This window comes from Nipponia nippon, unplaced genomic scaffold (assembly GCF_047370975.1).
Source record: "Nipponia nippon isolate SJK-2023a ecotype South Korea unplaced genomic scaffold, ASM4737097v1 scaffold_1, whole genome shotgun sequence".
In the NCBI taxonomy this organism is placed as follows: Eukaryota; Metazoa; Chordata; class Aves; order Pelecaniformes; family Threskiornithidae; genus Nipponia; species Nipponia nippon.
In genome coordinates this window covers 46116952-46135089 of record NW_028262290.1, presented here as the reverse complement: position 1 = coordinate 46135089, position 18138 = coordinate 46116952, and the positions used below count along the sequence as shown (strand labels likewise).

At 44.2% G+C, this 18138-nt stretch overlaps 1 protein-coding gene across 8 annotated transcripts in view; it reads right to left on the bottom strand.

Moving 5' to 3' along the window:
* Positions 1–5666: 5666 nt before the first annotated feature.
* The window catches only part of PRKDC (protein kinase, DNA-activated, catalytic subunit), an 86470-nt gene continuing 73998 nt past the window's right edge, over positions 5667–18138 (bottom strand). For 5 of the 8 annotated variants that reach the window (XM_087753706.1, XM_087753662.1, XM_087753670.1 and 2 more), the window contains 10 exons: positions 15107–15311; positions 14499–14566; positions 14007–14227; positions 13602–13694; positions 11579–11668; positions 10233–10304; positions 9946–10147; positions 9318–9506; positions 8588–8727; positions 5667–7564 (listed from right to left, as the gene is read on the bottom strand). In XM_087753706.1, coding sequence (XP_087609832.1) covers positions 7360–7564; positions 8588–8727; positions 9318–9506; positions 9946–10147; positions 10233–10304; positions 11579–11668; positions 13602–13694; positions 14007–14227; positions 14499–14566; positions 15107–15311 — 1485 coding nt within the window. In that variant the 3' untranslated portion in view covers positions 5667–7359. Of the gene's footprint in view, positions 7565–8154; positions 8247–8587; positions 8728–9317; positions 9507–9945; positions 10148–10232; positions 10305–11578; positions 11669–13601; positions 13695–14006; positions 14228–14492; positions 14567–15106; positions 15312–18138 lie in introns of those variants that run through there. The other 3 variants (XR_015703845.1, XM_087753686.1, XR_015703848.1) reach the window with 3 other exon arrangements.

Here is an 18138-nt window from a genome sequence, read left to right as displayed (position 1 = left end):
TCATGCAGCCTCTATCTACGTGAGCAATAAGCACTGAACTTGACAGTGACACAAGAAGTGGTTGCTTTTCTTTTTTTTTTTTTTAATGCAAAAATTTTTCCTTTTCCACCTCATCAAAAAATAATATGCCCAAAGCCAGTTCTGCGTGTTGGTACTTTCTGCCCTCCAGCACCGGGGTACAGTCACGGTGCACAGCTCTGCCCTGGCCTGGCTGCCCGGCAGGGAGCCGCAGCCGTCGCCCGGTGCTCCTGCGCCTTTTTCTCTGCGTGGCGTGCAGAGAGGTGGGCGCGTGAAGCATGGGAAGGGAGTTCAGAAACTCAAGGCAGTGGCACCCGCTCGCTCCCCCACAGGGTCTGTTGGTTGCTGGAAGGGGCTACATCTCACCTGCCGTAGCCATAAAATCCTCATTTCTCTTGGAAAGTGTGTCGTTTAACTGCTTGTCCGTGGAACCGTGTTATGCTTTCAGTCCTTAGCCCCAGAGGGCAGCTGGTCATCAGACGGTGTTGGTGTGCAACCGCGCCAGCCCGAGCAGTCTCATTTAACGCCCATCATGTGTCACCCCAAAAAAGAGACGCGATGCACGGTCAGGTTACCCGGCCGCCACTGGGCACCCTGCCATACGGCAATTAGATTCCCAAAATCCCTTGGTAAACAGCGACCTGCTGGGCATGGGAGCCCCAATATCTGCCACCCGTGTCCCACCAGCGTGGAGGGTGCAGCTTTGCTTACGGTGTCATCAGGACCCGGAGGCGTGTTCAGAGCTCATGGTTGGACTTGTCGCCACCTGTCTCCCCCCAAAAACCAAGCCGGGAGAGCCCTCCCCTGGAAGGGGAGTTGGTTGCGTTTGTTGCTGAGCCTGAGATGTGTGATTTCAGGAGGGCGTTTCGGGGGCTTCCCCCACGTGCCACTGTGGTGGGGTGACCCTGGCTGGACGCCAGGTGCCCACCAAAGCCACTCTATCTCTCCCCTCCTCAGCTGGACAGGGGAAAGAAAATGTAATGAAAGGCTCGTGGGTCGAGATAAGGGCAGGGAGAGATCATTCACCAATTACCGTCACAAAACAGACTCAGCTTGGGGAAATTAGTTTAATTTATTACCAATCAAGTCAGAGTAAGGTAATGAGAAAAAAACCCTGAATCTTAAAGCACCTTCCCCCCACCCCTCCCTTCTTCCTGGGCTCAACTTCACTCCCGATTTGTCTACCTCCTCCTCCCCAGAGGCGCAGGGGGACAGGGAATGGGGGTTGCGGTCAGTTCATTACACGTTGTCCCTGCCGCCCCTTCCTCCTCAGGGGGAGGACTCCTCACACTCCTCCCCTGCTCCAGTGCAGGGTCCCTCCTATGGGTGACAGTCCTCCACGAACTTCTCCAACGTCTTTTCCACAGCTGCAGTTCTTCGTGAACTGCTCCAGCGTGGCTCCCTTCCAGGGGGTGCAGTCCTTCAGGAACAGACTGCTCCAGCGTGGGTCCCCCACAGGGTCGCAAGCCCTGCCAGCAAACCTGCTCCAGCGTGGGCTCCTCTCTCCACGGGTCCACAGGTCCCACTAGGAGCCTGCTCCAGCGCGGGCTTCCCATGGGGTCACAGCCTCCTTTGGACATCCAGCCCCTCCAGTGTGGGGTCCTCCATGGGATGCAGGTGGATATCTGCTCCACAGTTAACCTCCGTGGGCTGCAGGGGTCTTTACCATGGGCTGCAGGGGAATCTCTGCTCCAGTGCCTGGAGCACCTCCTCCCCCTCCTTCTCCACTGACCTTGCTGTCTGCAGAGTTGCTCCTCTCACATATTCTCACTCCTCTCTCCGGCTGCAGTTGCACAGGTTTGTTTTCTCCCCCCTTCTTAGGTCTGTTATCCCAGAGGTGCTACCACCATCGCTGATGGGCTCAGCCTTGGCCAGCGGCAGGTTGGTCTTGGAGCTGGCTGGCGTTGGCTCTATTGGACACAGGGGAAGCTTCTAGCAGCTTCTCACAGAAGCCACCCCTGTAGCCCCCCCACTACCAAAACCTTGGGTAAAACCAAACCCAATACAGCTGTGCAGCTATGAAGCCCTGGGATGGCACTACACCTGCAGCAAAGCACCCAGGAGCAGGTGAGCGAGCGATACTTGTCGCTTAACAAAGCGCTGGGCTGAAGGCAGGACTATATCCACACCATACTGTGTCCTGGGGTGGATTTGTCCGGCATCTCGGCAGCTGAATCTGTTCCCATTTGCATAGATAATTTCATGGAGAGTGGAGCAGAGACAAGCCCTTGATTCCCTCACCCGCCCCGCTGAGCACCTGACGCACCGAATCGTGGCCTCTCTCTGGGCTCCGGTAAGTTTTAAACAGCAGTAAGAAACATTTGAGCATCTGAATTTCAGAATATTTTCTCTAAAACCTGTTTGAAGTTCCTGCTCCAAATCCAGAAAAGAGGAGCATTTACACCTGGAGAGAAAGGACAAGAAACCTTTCTCTAAGAAAACTTTGCAGACAAAAGATAAAATTTTAAATTACTCTGGAGTGCCAGCTGTGAATCCCAGAGAAGCACCAGGACCCCGAGCCCTCCAGGGACAGGAGTTAAATCCCACTGTATTTCTTCCTAGTTTTTCCTGAAAAATGGGGGCCAGGCCACCCAGGGAAGGTGAGGAAACGGGGCAATGCTTCAGCCTGGCTTTAACCCTCCCCGTCCTCCTCCTGGCGTGCTTGCTTCTGGCAACCCAGCCAGAGCTGCGGGACGTTTTGGGGCAGCGGGGCTGGGAGCCCAGCGAGGCTGGGCGGATCCTGTGGAGCCCACGGAGCCCTTCTCTGCTCCTGGGGTGCCACGGGGCTGAGGCAGCGCCAGCAGGACCTGGCTCCTGGGGGATTCATGGGCTGGGGTAAGGCGGCTGCGGAGCAGGACTGCGGGGGGCGCCTTGGCCAGGGGAAGCACCTCAGGGTGCACCACCGGGTTTCACAGGGAAGGGCTGGCTGGACGGTGACAAAGACTCAGCTGACAAGGGGCAAAAAGAGGAAAGGGAGGTTTGCCTGGTTTTCTTCCCCCTCCAACAAGAAGCAGGACTGCAGCCATCGTTTCGTTCCACAGCTAGAAGCCAGGAACGGCACTTGGGGGCTGAACTGGGGCATGGGACGCGCAGATAAGGAGGTGCAAGTTGTTTGGGAAGAGTCAAAAAAGCCTGCCAATGCACTCCTAGGGAGGGACAGTACCTCCCTGAGGTCGCCGCCGGCTCTCGTAGGCCAGCGCAGTGACCCTGGACGGACCCTGCCTACCGCCTCGGCCCACCTCCGCCAGGGCTCGTGCCTCCCCCATCTCTTGCACCGCTGTAACAGGATTTTGCTCGTCACTTGTTCTCGTTTGGGTCAGTTCATTGCACTGATCCAGCCCGCGGCCACCCCATGGTCAGCGGCCGAAGAACCCGCCGGTAAATGATAGGATTTGTCTTTTTAGCTCTTTTAAACTCCGCGCTCTGACTTCCTGCGGGTGTTTCAGCCCCGGCGGTGCCGGCCTGTGCTGGGTGTGTTCAGCTGCACCTGTGGCTGCTGAGCTGCTGAATTAAATCTTCCACGTACCCGGGCTCCCGAAAGGCCAAGTGCCACAGCAGCGAAACGCCTCAGACCCTGCGCTCCTCACTGTCTCACGCTCTTTGGTGGATGCGCTGAACCTTTCCCTGACACAGGTTTTGCACGACTTTCCAGCAGGGACAAGATTCGTGAGATCAAATTCGCGGCTACGTCTTCTGCTTCACCAAATGAAACCTTGCACAGTGTAATTTACTGGGAGTTTAAAGGACAGGTAGAGGGATTGTTACCCTCTCCTGTCCCATCAAAAAGGACAAAAAAAGTAAACCAAAAAACCCTGTAAATAATGTGGAAACTGTAACCAAATCATTTCCAGTCCCTTACAGCCACTCCTTCCCAAAACCTTCTGCAACAAAAATCCCCTAAACACCCTATTCTGGAGACTTTTGGTTTAATGTAAGATTTGATAGCTTTGCTACGAGACTAGTGACACCATTCGGTGCTGTGGGTGGCTGCCAGGGCGCAACCTTTCTGCAGAGGTGCCATTTCGTACAAGCAGCATAGCTTAAAAATGAAATTTTTAAAACCCGGGTCATTTCCAAATGAGGCACACGGTGTTAATGAAGTGATTCGGCAGACCCTCATCCGCAGTACTTGTGAGGGGGAAAAAAAATGGTTTTCAAGCAGCGGTAATAAATCCTTATTTTAACACCCTGATTTTGAAAAACGTGAAGTTTGGGGAGAAGTGTCTCTAAACGCAGACACTTACTTGACTTCAGGAAGCAGCTGGCCAAACCCTTCCGCGCGAGGCCAGAAGAGCTGTAGGAAACTCCTTATTCCCCGGCTGAAGACGAGCTGAATTCATCACCCTTGTGGCGAGCTCATAGGCTCCTTCCCGGGCCCAGACGCGTGCTGGTGCTGTACCACATCTCAGTCACAGACACCTCAAGCTGACATTTAAACTGGGGGGCAATGGTGGGGATGAAGGAAAAATCCCGGGCACGACAAGCAGCGCGCAGGAACCTTTTGATCAGCTGGGAAAGGAGGCGACTGTGGGCTACACCTGCAGAGCTTTCCTCTGTGTTTAGCGGTATTATTATTTTTAATTACAGGGAAATTTTAAGATTGACAGGGATGGTAAGGACTAGCTTAAAGGTTAATATTATTCTGCACACTGAGAAAAACTACTGAGAATATCTGCTAATGGTTTACGTAGCTTTTTAGATGCAACTAATGAACGTCCAGATATAGTGCACATCTGGTTATCTAATCTGAGAAGGAAATGTTCTGCCGTACTTGTGGATAGCTACTAAATTTTGTTTTGCATCATGAGACCTGAAGCAGTCTCCGACTCTGAGCCTCACATCATCTTATTCTTTTCTGGAAGCTGAACAAACCCGCCACGTAAAGCACCGAGCCCAGCAACTTGAGGTTTTCCTTACATCGGTACTTTCCTTGCTGCTTCATGGACTGGCTTCAGCCTTGTCCTTTCACTGGTGTGTGTTATTGAGAGCAGCACCCTTCACTCAGGCTTGGGGACGGCAGCCGCGATTTACAGCTGCTGGAGGCTGGTTTCGGGCTCATTCAGCTGCACAGGGAGAGCTCCGTTAGGGCAATTCCACTTGCTTCACACAGGTTGTGTTTCTCCTCATGAAAACCCAGCAGCTTTGTGCTGACACCTGAGCTTCGCAAATACATCACCAGTAGGACCGATGTAGCTGAGGCTTCCAATTATAGCACTTATTTTAGGGCCAAAACTGAGTTTTTAACTATTTTAAGTGTCATGGACACGTTCTAAGCTCTTTCGCACTGTCAGGGCTACTTTCACCTGTCTCGAAGGCTTCCACCCCCGGCCTGAGGACCTTTTGCTATGGACCAAAGGGAGAGGAGGGCGTGGGGCAGGGCTCACACCACAGTCCCCTGCCCCTGGAAGGGCCGGGCTGCGCTCCTGCTCCGGCCCCTTCCCAAAGGCCAAGGCAGCCTTGGCTGGCGCTGGAGGGAGGCCTGCTACACACAAACATCTATTGTTGCTGAAGGTATCAAAAGTCCTACGAGAAGAGCCTCGTTAAACTATAAACCTAAACTTTGTCCTCCGCAGTACAGGTCAAAGTACCTAGTAAATATCTGAGGTATGTGCCAAAAGTGCAATTAAACACCTCGTACGACCAGCCACTTCATTTCCAAATGTGCCCTCACCTTTTCATGTAGCTTTTTATTGCGCTTTAACTAAATTGTATTTGTAGAGTGACAATGTGAAAGCCGAGTGCCTCACCTAACCAAGCTTTAGTCATAACGCTGCCATCTTTATTGATACTAGAGGTTAAAAGAACAAAATGCACGAAGATATCTTACACAAGGTGTATATAAAAATAGACTATATCACAGTCCTATGAAAAAACCGCTGTCTGTTAATTATCATCTGTATAAATAGGTAAATGTGGATGTTTTCTGTGATTCAAATGCCCTAAATTAACTTTTGAAATGAGGTATGCATCTGAAAGTTTATTTTTATTTTTAAATAGATGTTTCCTCTACAAAAATACAGCCGAACCATATTTTTAATTAGTAAAATCTGATAAAAAGACTCTGAATTTCTTGATTCGTAACACTACTGACAAAGAATTGAGCATATTTAGTAAGAAGGAAGGTAATCAATAGTAACTGTTGCTGGAAAGTATTTGAAACCACAAAGCTCCCTCCCTATTCATTAGGCCGCAGCGAGCAATCTTCCTCATCCCAAGTTTTTTGTGGAGATGTATCCAGGAGGCAGATCCCTTTGCTCTCCAGCTGAAAGATTCATTTGAGACTGGTGCCAGTGGCAGCCGCGGCCCTCAGGGAGACCGGGACTGCCCCATCGCCACGGAGGCGGGAGGGAAAGCTTGGAGGCAGTGAAAGGGCAAAGACTTATTTTTTTATTACACCTTTTATAATTACTAAAAGCCTCAATGGAAACTACCTCCTACAACAAATTGTGGGTAATAAAAACCGTAATACTTCAGAGAACTCTCCTTCCCCCTTGCCGCCTGTGCTGTGCTGCACTGGCCACCAAGGCTACCTGAGCGCTGGCTGCCGGAGAGGGAGAGCCACATCTGGCCCAACTTCCACCGCTGCAGTCATGGCAAGAAGCTTCCAGCGCGCTCCTGTGTCGGCAGCGGCTACTTTTGGCTTTGGCCAGGCAAATTAACACGACATGAGGAGTACAGACTTCTAAAGGACAGAGATAAGAGAGTGTAACCTCAAATCGCTAAAGAACAATCTGCTGGAACAAACTGGCACAGTCTCATCATTACTTTCTCATTAGCCAGTAATGAAATAACCATCCAGATACTTCAGGTGTTATCTAGAGCTAAAAGCCATTTTCTGTTTAATTTTACCACGTCCTTCACGGTTTCTCTTGATATGAAAATTTTCTAGTTTTAATTACAAATAACATATGTCTGCAGAACAGTTTCAGTTGATTGTCATCAAGCTCTGTGTAAAAGACAAAAGCACAGACTTGCACTACGAGGATGCCTGCAAGTTTGCAGGGTATGAATTTGTGCTTTCCCCTGAGCGGTCTCAGTGCCTTTCAAATTAGCCGTTAAGCTCTATAGCCTCTCCAGTTCTTTCTACATGGATTTTAACACAAAGACAAAGCTGCTTTGTTGCAGAACCACATATAAGAAAATTAATGGAAAAAAAAAAAAATCACTGTTTGAATACAGCTTTAATACAAAAAAATTATTTTCTATATTTGTCAGGTTAACTAATGATGATAAAAGTGATTAAGAGTTTTTCTCCTTTTTGGCCTTAAAATTCTGATCAGGTTGCAGCTGTGTGTTGGGGGACGCTCCTCCTGGCAGACTGGGCCTTTAGAGAGCAGTCCCTCACATCCAGGGCTCCCATCCTTCCCAAACTCTGCCAAGAACGTTGGGGTCTGTCGCTTGATCGATCAGGCATCTCACCTGGGTCTCTTCTGAAAGTCCGTCCTCTGGCTCTTTGGCTCTGATATTATGATCAGTGTGACCACGAGCCACAGCTGCAAAATCCTTATAAGAAGGCGATTTCTCATGACCCAGGCGTAGTTCATCACTAAAATTAAGAACACAAAAATAAGCTCTTACTAAAAGAAACAAGCAGAAAATCTGAGATGGGTTTTAAAATACGAAACAGTACTTGAAAAATAAAGCTGCATGAATGGTGTTCAAGACGCGGAGACTGTTCGATAGCTGTAGAAGGCTTGGCCAGCAAAGACTGGTGATTTCAGGTGTCCTTCACTAGTGAATATTTACCATGAATATTTCAATCCTGTCAAAGGTCTCTAACTGAAAGAAGGATGCAGCAGTTCACATCCAAACTTATCTCCTTACCTGCCCTGCTGATTTGGGTCTGCAAGAAGTATTTTGCTGCCTTTTCCAGTTCAGCCTTGACCGCAAAAGGGACTCCTCCCAAGTCCTGCACTTTTCAGTATTTGTATGGCTTTAAAACAGGCTTGCTTTCTTTGCTTTTTTTTTTTTTTTTGATTAATTCAAAATGTCTTTTTAAAAGAGGATGGAAGGGATTAATTGTACTTTAACTGAACTTTAAAGACATTCTGGCTTGAGCCAGACTTGACTAGACTGACATAAATAACCTGACAATGCCATCAGATTTGAACATGATGTTTTTGGGAAGCAGCTTACCTCCATGCCTCCCATACAGCTGGTTCAGGTTCCATTTCAAGCAACTGTCCAGCGGAAGCATATCGATTTATACACTACCCCTAGCCTAAAAGCTGTGGAGACGAACATAAAGAACAGCAGTCTGAGGAACGAGAAGTTAAGCAGGCTTACAGGGTGGGGATGCGTGTGTTGCCAGGAACAGTAAAACTGCTCAGGAGGCCTGAGCTGGAGCAGGAACACTCATGGGGAGATATCTGGTGTTTTGGCTGGCGGGGTGGTGCAGAGAGCTTGTATGTGGACCAAAATGATTCTGAGAGGAAGTTTGTTGAAATTTTACCCTGTCTGCCTCTGCTCTTTTCCTAGCTGCCATTCTATCTGAAGGGAGCAAAATCTGACAGAGGAGACTGCCAGAGCTCTTAGTGGAGCAGTTTAAAGCAAAAGGAGAGCATCTTACCACGTGATTTTTGCTGGATTGGCTCCTGTAAGCTTTCTTTTGACGTAGCTGACTTTTTGCAAAGGGTACCAGTTTACTTCAGATGTGTTTATTTCCTTAATCCATGTGCCTCCTTTTTTCAGCTGTCTTTGTTCAAAGTTCTAAAGAGAAAACAAATTTGCCCTATTTATCAGAAATCATATACTTAAAAAGACCTTTAAGTCGCCACATCATACCAAGTCAAGCCAGTAACTCTTAACTGCAGACACAACGGAGGACAAAGTAGTGAGATGATATCTAGCCTGCCTATGACTTAAATTTTAATTTACAACTCGAGTTACTGAAGTGCAACTGGTTTCAGATTTTTTCTCTGTAATTATTAGTTTGATATATGCAGTGTTGTTATGTAAATTTAAGAGGCTCAATGCAGAAAGCTGAAAATATTTATGCTGCTGCCACAAGTGACATAATGTGATCAAGAGATACCCACATTTTTAGGATTATCATGCTGATAAAGCACAGTACATTGATAACACAGATATGTGCTACTATTCTTTGTCCATCAGTATAGAATTCTGTCATTTTAAATCCTTTAAAAGTGCAGTTTCTCTGAGAACTCAATAAAACAAAGGAAGATAAAAGGAGCACTGAGAGTGAGCATCAAGAAATACTTCCTTTTTGCTCAGTTTTATCATTATTACAGTTTAAGAATTTTCACATGAAGAAAAAGGAAAGAGGAAAAAAATCCCACCTTCCAGTCCAAAGAAGGCTCTTTTACAAATACATCCATTGTGCTGATGAGGAGATCTGGATCCGCACGATAAGCCCTTAGAGCATGCACCATCACACTATAAATGAGACCCCACTCTTTCACTGGCATCATCAGATTAACAAACTGGCGAGTCAGACGAAAAGGCATCAACTCTGGCACGCCCAAAAACTAGCCAAGGGGAAGGACAGTCAAAAGAAAACAACAGTTAAGAAGCCTTGGTACAGAAGGATTAGAAATAAATATTTTTGTCTTTTTAAGCTTTGAAACCCTCTTTGTCACTTAACCGAAAATAATGTGCAACTCGGTAGAACAGGACTGAGTTGTGACATCAAAGCTCTAGTCATGAATATTGAGCAGTAGTGGTTGAAAGCATGGCTGAACTATACAAAACACCATGGTATAGACTCTATGAAACTCTATAGCTCCCTACTTCTCTGAGAATATCTGGAAACAGAGATTTTATTCTATTAACTAGAAGTAACTTGTGAAGATTATTTTGCATCAGAACAATGGCAAATGAGGAGCATCAAATTTAGTACTGAGAATACAAGTGTAATTGCACATATTAAATGCAAAAGCCGTAACAAATTAATTAGAAAACAAATACCTGTGTAGCTGAGCCAAACGCATATCCAAAGTCTATTCCCACCATGCCACCTGTCTCCTTGTTAATCATGAAGTTGGATAGATGTCTGTCTCCAATACCAAGAATCCAGTGGCTGATGCACATCAGTGCATGAGAGCTGGCAAAATGGGACCGCAGAGACAGGAAGGCTTCAGGAGATGTACTCATTTTCACAAAGGCTCGCCTTAACAAAACAGAAGTCACTTGTGGCACACAGATAAAACGCCAACATTCATTTCCCAACGTGCAGTCATTAACAGAACACTTACCGCAGCAGGTCTTCTGGAACACTGCTTTCCCTACTTTGGAAAGACCTGACTGTTTCTATACGGCTAGCACTTCTGCAAATTAATGAAAGAATAATGTTAGCTATTGAAATAACAGCCCACTGGGCATTAAAAGTTAAGATGTGTACATGACTGCATTAGCACATTTTGCTTACCCCAGTAACAGTACAGCAAGCCACACAGAGAGCTTGCCCAAGAAGTTTTATGTGATATTAAAAACACTCCCCTTCTCTTTTCTTCCAAGCAGTTATTTCCAGGACTGACATTTCTTAATACAAAACAGTATTTAGTTTTGTCTGATTTCTCTCAAATTAAGTAAATGGGTTAAGTTTTAATACAGCAATACAATTGCACTCTTTCTGGCTGGACAGTCTCTTCCAAGCAGAGAAACTAAAACCCAAACAAAATCTGCCAGCAGCATGCGGAGGCTATATTGACACTAGAAAGTAGTGCAGCACAAGGGGAGGCAACAGAACTAAAGAGCTGGTGCTGAGGACATCCATGCATTTGGGGAGGGAGGGAGGGCAACTGCTCCGGACTAGCTCATGTCTGGTCCTGCGAACTGAACGCTCGTGAGCGGCCGGAATGCGCTGGGTGCTCTCCTTGCAGTCTAGTTTCGTCTGAAAGGAGCAGAGCTGTGCATCAGGGACAGCTCTGCAATGCAAGCCAACTTGAGGTGAGTGGGGGTGATTGGGAATTTACTTTAAAAGTACATTCTGGATCTGAATACAAATATTAATGTAGACACACTCAGATAAACGAGTCAGAGTTTTCCCTTAAAAAGCAAGAAGCCTGCTTAAGCAGGTTATGAGCTGATCAGAAATGTTCCACTGGAAACTTCCCCCACTACAGTGCTAGATCTAGACAGGTGTGGAAATTCCTCTGAGGGGATGCTCAAGTCGGGACCCAAACCGTCAAATATTCTTAAACTCTCAGTGAATCACAAATGACTTTCTCCGCCCAACTTCAGCAGGTGTTCTGGCTCTGAGGCAGCCTACCTAACCGCATAATCAGGTCTCGTTCCTAGAAAATAAACACCTAGAAAATAAAGTTGAAGAGGAGCATCTGCTTCTAGACACTTTCTTAAGGAAGTGAGCAAGCTTCGGGAAGCATTCCTGTGCTCTGGTGGGATTTTGGCAGTACCAAACTCCTCCTGCAGAGCATCTCCAGTAAGACAAAGCAGTAAACCAGGCAAAAAACATAACTAGCCAGCATTTTATAATGAAGATCATATTTTTCCTGGAATTTCTGCAACGGTGTGCGTATGCACAGTCTAGTTTCCATATTTCTCTTATTTCTCTCTCTCCAAGTTCTCCTTTAAAACCTACCTGTACATAACATGGTATCGAGAGATGCCTTGCGCTTTCCCACCCATCTTGGACAGCCACTCAGAATAGGCAGCACGAGGTCCTTTTTTGCTAGGGACAAAAAAAGGGCTGATGATTTCCCTCTTATCATCTTACCACTCTGTCCTCGAATATCCACGGGCTGAGTCCGTGCTGCTATGACCCATGAAATTTTTATGCACAGAAAGAATCAGGAAGCTACAGCCTACATTAATTTTAGCCTTGCTATGGAAATGAAGTTTAGGCTGCCAGTGCATGTGCTGATCCATCCATCTCCTTCCCCCCAGCTGCAAATGCACTTCACTCATATTTGACAGAAGATTAGACATCTCAAAGGTGTTAATTTGTCAATAGCTACTGTGACAATTAGATGCTGCCTTGAAAAGAAAGACCCAAAATCATTTCTCCAGGGAGGGAAAGATATTTTTAACACAGTCTTGTATCCATTTGAGAGGCATTATGTAGCCTACTGCAGTACGTGCTGCCGTGTCCATCCAAACAGACAGGGAATGCAGAAAGCCAGTCCGTTATCTCCTCGGTGTGTACAGGAAGGGAGGTATGGGGGCTTGGACTTAAGGTATTAATCCATAAGAAGCCAGTCTTCATTAGCTGCACTGCTTATAGAATAATTTGATATTTTTCTCCCATCTTAACTAAATACACCAGACATTAAACTTCTATTCCAGAGAGGCAGCAACTTAGCAGAACACCCGCCTTCTCTCTTCCTTCCAAAGCATGTTCTGAGACATAGAGATCCTTTCCATTTAAGGAGATCCTTTCCATTTAAGAAGTATTTATCATTTACAGACTCTATAGCCCATCACTTCGGGATAAAGAAAAGGATTTCAAAACTTCAGAAAGTTATTCCCCCCACTCCTACCAAAATATTGTCAGCAAGGATTTCATCAGAATTTTCCTTTGCGAGTGCTGTCATTCAACCATAGGTCAATATAAAGTGTCTTAATTGACTTGACTGAAGAACATACGAGAAAATATTTCAAGTCTATATATAACAATAAAATAAAGCTATTTTTGGGGGGATAAATCATTAACTGTTTTTAGAAAGACGCTGATCTTCTACATTTAGTATATTAGAAATTTTCTCCCCTCACGCGGTTGTTCCATGTGAGAAGTCCTCCTCCACTTTCACAGTCAATGAACTGAGACCAACACAAATACCACTGCTGTTCACAAAAGTGAACCAAACAGCAGTAATGCAGGAACTGTAGCAGTTCCTAAACTGCTCACAAATCAAGTAACTGTAGAAATAAAGACTCTTTGGAGTCCAGCCTCCATGCTGGAAGTTCCTCCAACCTGTCCCATGAACAAGAGAACTCGTAAAAATAAGTGGTGACAACACCACTTTGACAAACCCAAACAGAGATTATGTACTAAGAACAACGTTGGCAAATAAACCCACATTTCTAACAGGCTGAAATGCTAGAATTAAATCAATTTTACAAATATTCATCCTCCAATTACAATCAAGAGAAAGTAAGCTAATTTATTCAAACCCAGCATTTGTATAAAGTCAGAGACAGTGTTCTTTTACAGTTGTGTTTTGTGCATCTGCTGCCAATTTCCCCCGTCACTGACTCACTGCTGAACCCAGGTTCTGAATAGCTCTGACTCTGCTCTGCTCTCCCTTCCCTCCGCTCCCCCCCTCGCTGACCTACGTCCATTTCCTGCCTGATCAAATCAAGAGATCAAAATCCTTTGCTTGTAAAATCAATCTGCTGATAAGGAAATGGTGATAATGACGTCACCCATGATTATAAGCCTCTTGTTCAAACAAGCTGGGTGGAGGATATTCCAGTTACAATGGTACTCATTAAACAGTTGCTAATTACTAAGTTGGGTCAGGAAGTACAAATTGCCTTCTTGCTTATAGGTGCTTGTATTTCATTCTTTTAAAAAAAGAAAATGTTGCCACAAGATTGTCAGTATCAAAAAAACCCCATTAGTAGCGGTCTCTGTTAAAGCAGACAGCTAAACCAAGCATCACCTGTTATAGTTGATGTCTTCCTCTTCAGACATGCTGTTCTTAAGGAATTCTTTTAAAGTACAAGTATTTTCCAGCCACTTGATGAGTCCCAGTCTGGAACAAAAGAAGTCAGAGATGTGAACAAGTAGCTCAGAGGTGAACTTTAGAGGAACACCACAAATAGGAAGCAACACATTCTAGTGCCTGCTAAAAGAAGGTTGAAAGCTACCAATTTAAATATACTCTGAAAAACAGTTTCCAGACAAAGCAATTTCAATGTCGTTTAAAAGGAAAAGAAAAAAAAAAACTAAGCCAAGACACAAAACACACTGAACCAGAATGGCACAGAGAAATCTCATTTTCCAACGTCTCAACAGTAACAGGTGTTAACATAAGGATTTCTGTCCCTTCAAGATAAATGCCTACCTTGTTGTCATGGGGATGACCTGGTAAGTTTTTAACTGCATATTCCTTTGGCTACACGTAGCATCTTGGGAAAGGATAATGTTCATTACATCAAACAGTTGCTCAATACGTTGGTCTTGTCGCAGGTCTTCCCCACCTTTGACAAGAAAAGGGTACTCCTGCTCATCACTGCCTCGGATTGTTATACGTTTTGGCTTCCTCAAGGATTCCATTACACTTATCTTGGAAAAAGACAGGAAAAAGCAAAATATTTGTGATAGTAGACTTGGCCTTATGGAATCATCACTGAAATTAAGCATATCTGTCATTCCTATGTGGCACAATCAAGTTGCTCAATTACTACTAGAAAAACAAATGCCTATTTGCAGACCTTCCTTTATGTGCTGCAAGACGCGTACATAAGCAACAAATTTGCTATTGTCAAATTCTTCAAATGGAATATGGACATGAATTTATATCACACAGGATTTTGACTCAAGCTTATAAACATACCCGTTCATCAAATCCAGAGATTTTTGCATGGTACTCTGGCAGTGGTTTCCCTTTTCCATCATACTGACCTGAAGTGATAGTGGAAAAAAATAAAAGAAGAAAAAAGTTACATAGATTGATTTTAGTTTTTTTTTAAAGTGTGTTTAAGAACAGAACACGCTTCCAAATATTTTGTCAAATTGGCAGAATGATAACTATGAAGAAAATATTTTAAAATGCATAAAAATCCATCATACACATATGGTTTTATCTGTGAATTACTAATATTGTTTCCTTGTTAAGCTGTTAGAATTGCAGCTCTTAATGGTTTCACACACACCCTTTCTGATCTAGATTTAAACATATATTAGATTTATATATCAGATTTCCTGGAGTCAGGCCTTTAAAAAAAAAATACTGAGTTCTTAGGTAAGAGATACAATTTTAAAAATCAGGACTGCAGCTTAAGAACAGATTTAAGAGATGATGAATGAACAGAGTTATTTCAGCTGAAATCTACCTCTGCGTAAGGCCAGAAAGAGCCATATAGCCAATATAAGAAGTAGAGCTCAAGAGTAGCAACTTTCTTCTAAGGGACAGGTCACCATTGACACTGAAAGGGAACTTACCAGGAACTTCTAGTTCGTTCCTCAAGAACTCAGCTTTGAATTCACTCATCCACGGTGAACATTCTTTCAGGTTTCCAGGTTCTTTATAGTTTTCGTTCATTTTTGAGAGGAGAGAAGTTACAATTGCATCAAAGTCACTAGCCTTCATATTCAAAAGTTCTGAACCGCCTTTTCCAAAATGATAGTTGAAGTCCTTCCCAAAAGCCTGAGGTTCATTTATAGAAACAGATCCTATTAACACAGTGCTAGGAACTTCCCAAGAACGCCAACACAGTACCTTCCTGTCTACACACACAGCTTCGTCTAAGCTCCTAAAATATATCAATCGTCCTTCCACTCCAGTTCTTTTTTTCTCCATTATTTCTAGTCTGTCAGAACCTTTTCACTGCCTGTTTGGTAGACCCACCAGCTATCATCAACAGAAATATCTGCATTTCACCAATCCAGTGATATCAAAGATCTGTAGAATTAGATCATAAACCTTTTTGCCATATCAAATTCAGAAGCTTATCCCTCCTTATCTCCTCCAGCTGCAGTTCGATTCTGAGTGAGCACATCAATAATGCTGCTCGTTACACTTAATACAGGTACCTCATCTGCTTACAAAAATTTAAGAACAGCTAGCGAAATAGTAATACAAAATACAAATATTTAAATTTTTACCTGTTAAACAAATACAAATTCCATCACAAAGCTAAATACGGATTATTATCAGAACGTCTAATTGATGTCCCAGTCTTCAGATGTTGTCACACTTTCAAACTGCTGCAACAAAACCTGAAAAACCCTCAGCTGTTTGATTTATGAATGGTAAAAAAAAAAATACAGACGGATAAGTTGGGGGGGGGGGAAAAAAAGGTTAACTAACTACTTGAATATTCCGTGCTTTATCGAAGGTGTGGGTGTTTTGTTGGATTTTTGTTTGGTTTGGGGTTTTTATTTGTTTTTGTTGCTGTTTTCTTTTTTTTTTTTTTTAAACTAGCAGCAACCATACTACATAGCAAGGAAATATAGCCTAGCTAATTTTATATACAACTTTTTTGCTAACCAAAATATGTATTACATGTATATGTAATGCATGTCATATAGCTTCATGCATGTATTGAGGATTTTTTTGCATCATATTAGAAAATGTCAATGTTTTATTTACTATCACATTTATTATTCATTATTTGCTTTAAGATAATTTGGATGTAAAATGTATAAAACCATATTTTAAAAGTATTTTAAATACCCTGATAAAGGAGAACTGCAAAGACATTTCATACTGATCCATTTAATAAACAAAGTAACTATTATCTGCAAATAGTTAACTGAGTTGACTTCTTGTGTTCATAATTCAAGGTTCTAGAAAAAAAACAGATGTCCCTTCTTGGACCTCACTGGTATTAACGGCTTGGAAAGATATGTAAGCTCACTTGTTTTTTCAATGCCTGATCATTTTTCTCCCAAGCTAGGAAGGACACAGCTATTTCACTGAAGTAAATGAAAACACAGAAAATATTATCCTTCTGAAGAGACTGCTACAGGCAACATCTTTATCACTTTAAATCTATTTCCAGATGATCACCCGATTGCTTTCTCTGCTCCATTCTTTGACTTCCTTTAAAATTCAAGGCAGCAAATATTTAATAGCCTTAATACTGTATTTTAATTAACACAATCCATCAACAGTGTTTAATTTATGCATTACTGGAATTTCACATTAAAAATAAAAGCAAGATTGCTATTGTTTAAAATACAATTGAAACTGTACACAAATAATACATGTGAAGATTATAAGCCTGAAGTACTTCACATATTAGATCAATTTTATGTGTCAGTCAAGAGATACAACTATTTTTTTTCCAGCAAGGACACTAGAAACTCTACAGTTATCCTCACAGCACACTTTGTTTCTCCATTAATACTACATCAAGAAGGCAAAGAATTCAGAGTCTGTGCACCATCACCCTGACCCTCTTCTCCTGCAGCTGCTAGTGTGTGAAAGGAATACTGCTCTCCCTCTTTCCTTCAACAGAGGGGAACAACCCTGCTACCCCTCTTCCAGCATCTCCCTCGCTCTTCTCTCCCTACTCGGTTAATTCAATAACAATTAAAAAAATCAATCAACACTACTTGCAGTACCGTCTACTACTCCACATGCTTCAGCGTTTTAAAAAGCCAGGGATTTTTTTGTTTAAGTGGGCCAAAGTGCACACAAACTATCGCAGCAACCAAACGCAGACTTTGTCCTTCTGCTAGGTCCCTTGCTGCGCTTGTAACCTGCATGGCTCCTCTCCCTCTACCCCAACTCCAACAGTAGCACATCCTGCAAATTCTTACCCCATACTCTTAAGTTTAAAGTCACTATCATCAGAGACCCAGCTTATCTTGTGGCAACATAGTCAAAGGGCTAGTATGCCCCTAAACTCCTAATTAGAATCATAGAATCATAGAATGCTTTGGGATGGAAGGGACCTTTAAAGGTCATCTAGTCCAACTCCCCTGCGATTGGCAGGGACATCTTCAACTAGATCAGGTTGCTCAGAGCCCCATCCAGCCTGGCCTTCAATGTTTCCAAGGATGGGGCATCTACCACCTTTCTGGGTAACCCGTTCCAGTGTTTCACTACCCTCACTGTAAAAAATTTTTTCCTTATATCCAGTCTGAATCTTCCCTCTTTTAGTTTAAAACCATTACCTCTTGTCCTATCACAACACGGCCTGCTAAGCAGTCCCTCTCCATCTTTCTTATAAGCCCCCTTTAAGTACTGAAAGGCTGCAACAAGGTCACCCCGCAGCCTTCTCTTCTCCAGGCTGAACAGCCCCAGCTCATCCAGCCTTTCCTCATAAGAGAGATGCTCCATCCCTCTGATCATTTTTGTGGCCCTCCTCTGGACTCACCCCAACAGGTTCATGTCCTTCCTGTGCTGAGGACCCCGGAGCTGGACACAGTACTCCAGGTGGGGTCTCACCAGGGCAGAGTAGAGGGGCAGAATCACTTCCCTCAACCTGCTGGCCACGCTTCTTTTGGTGCAGCCCATGATGCAG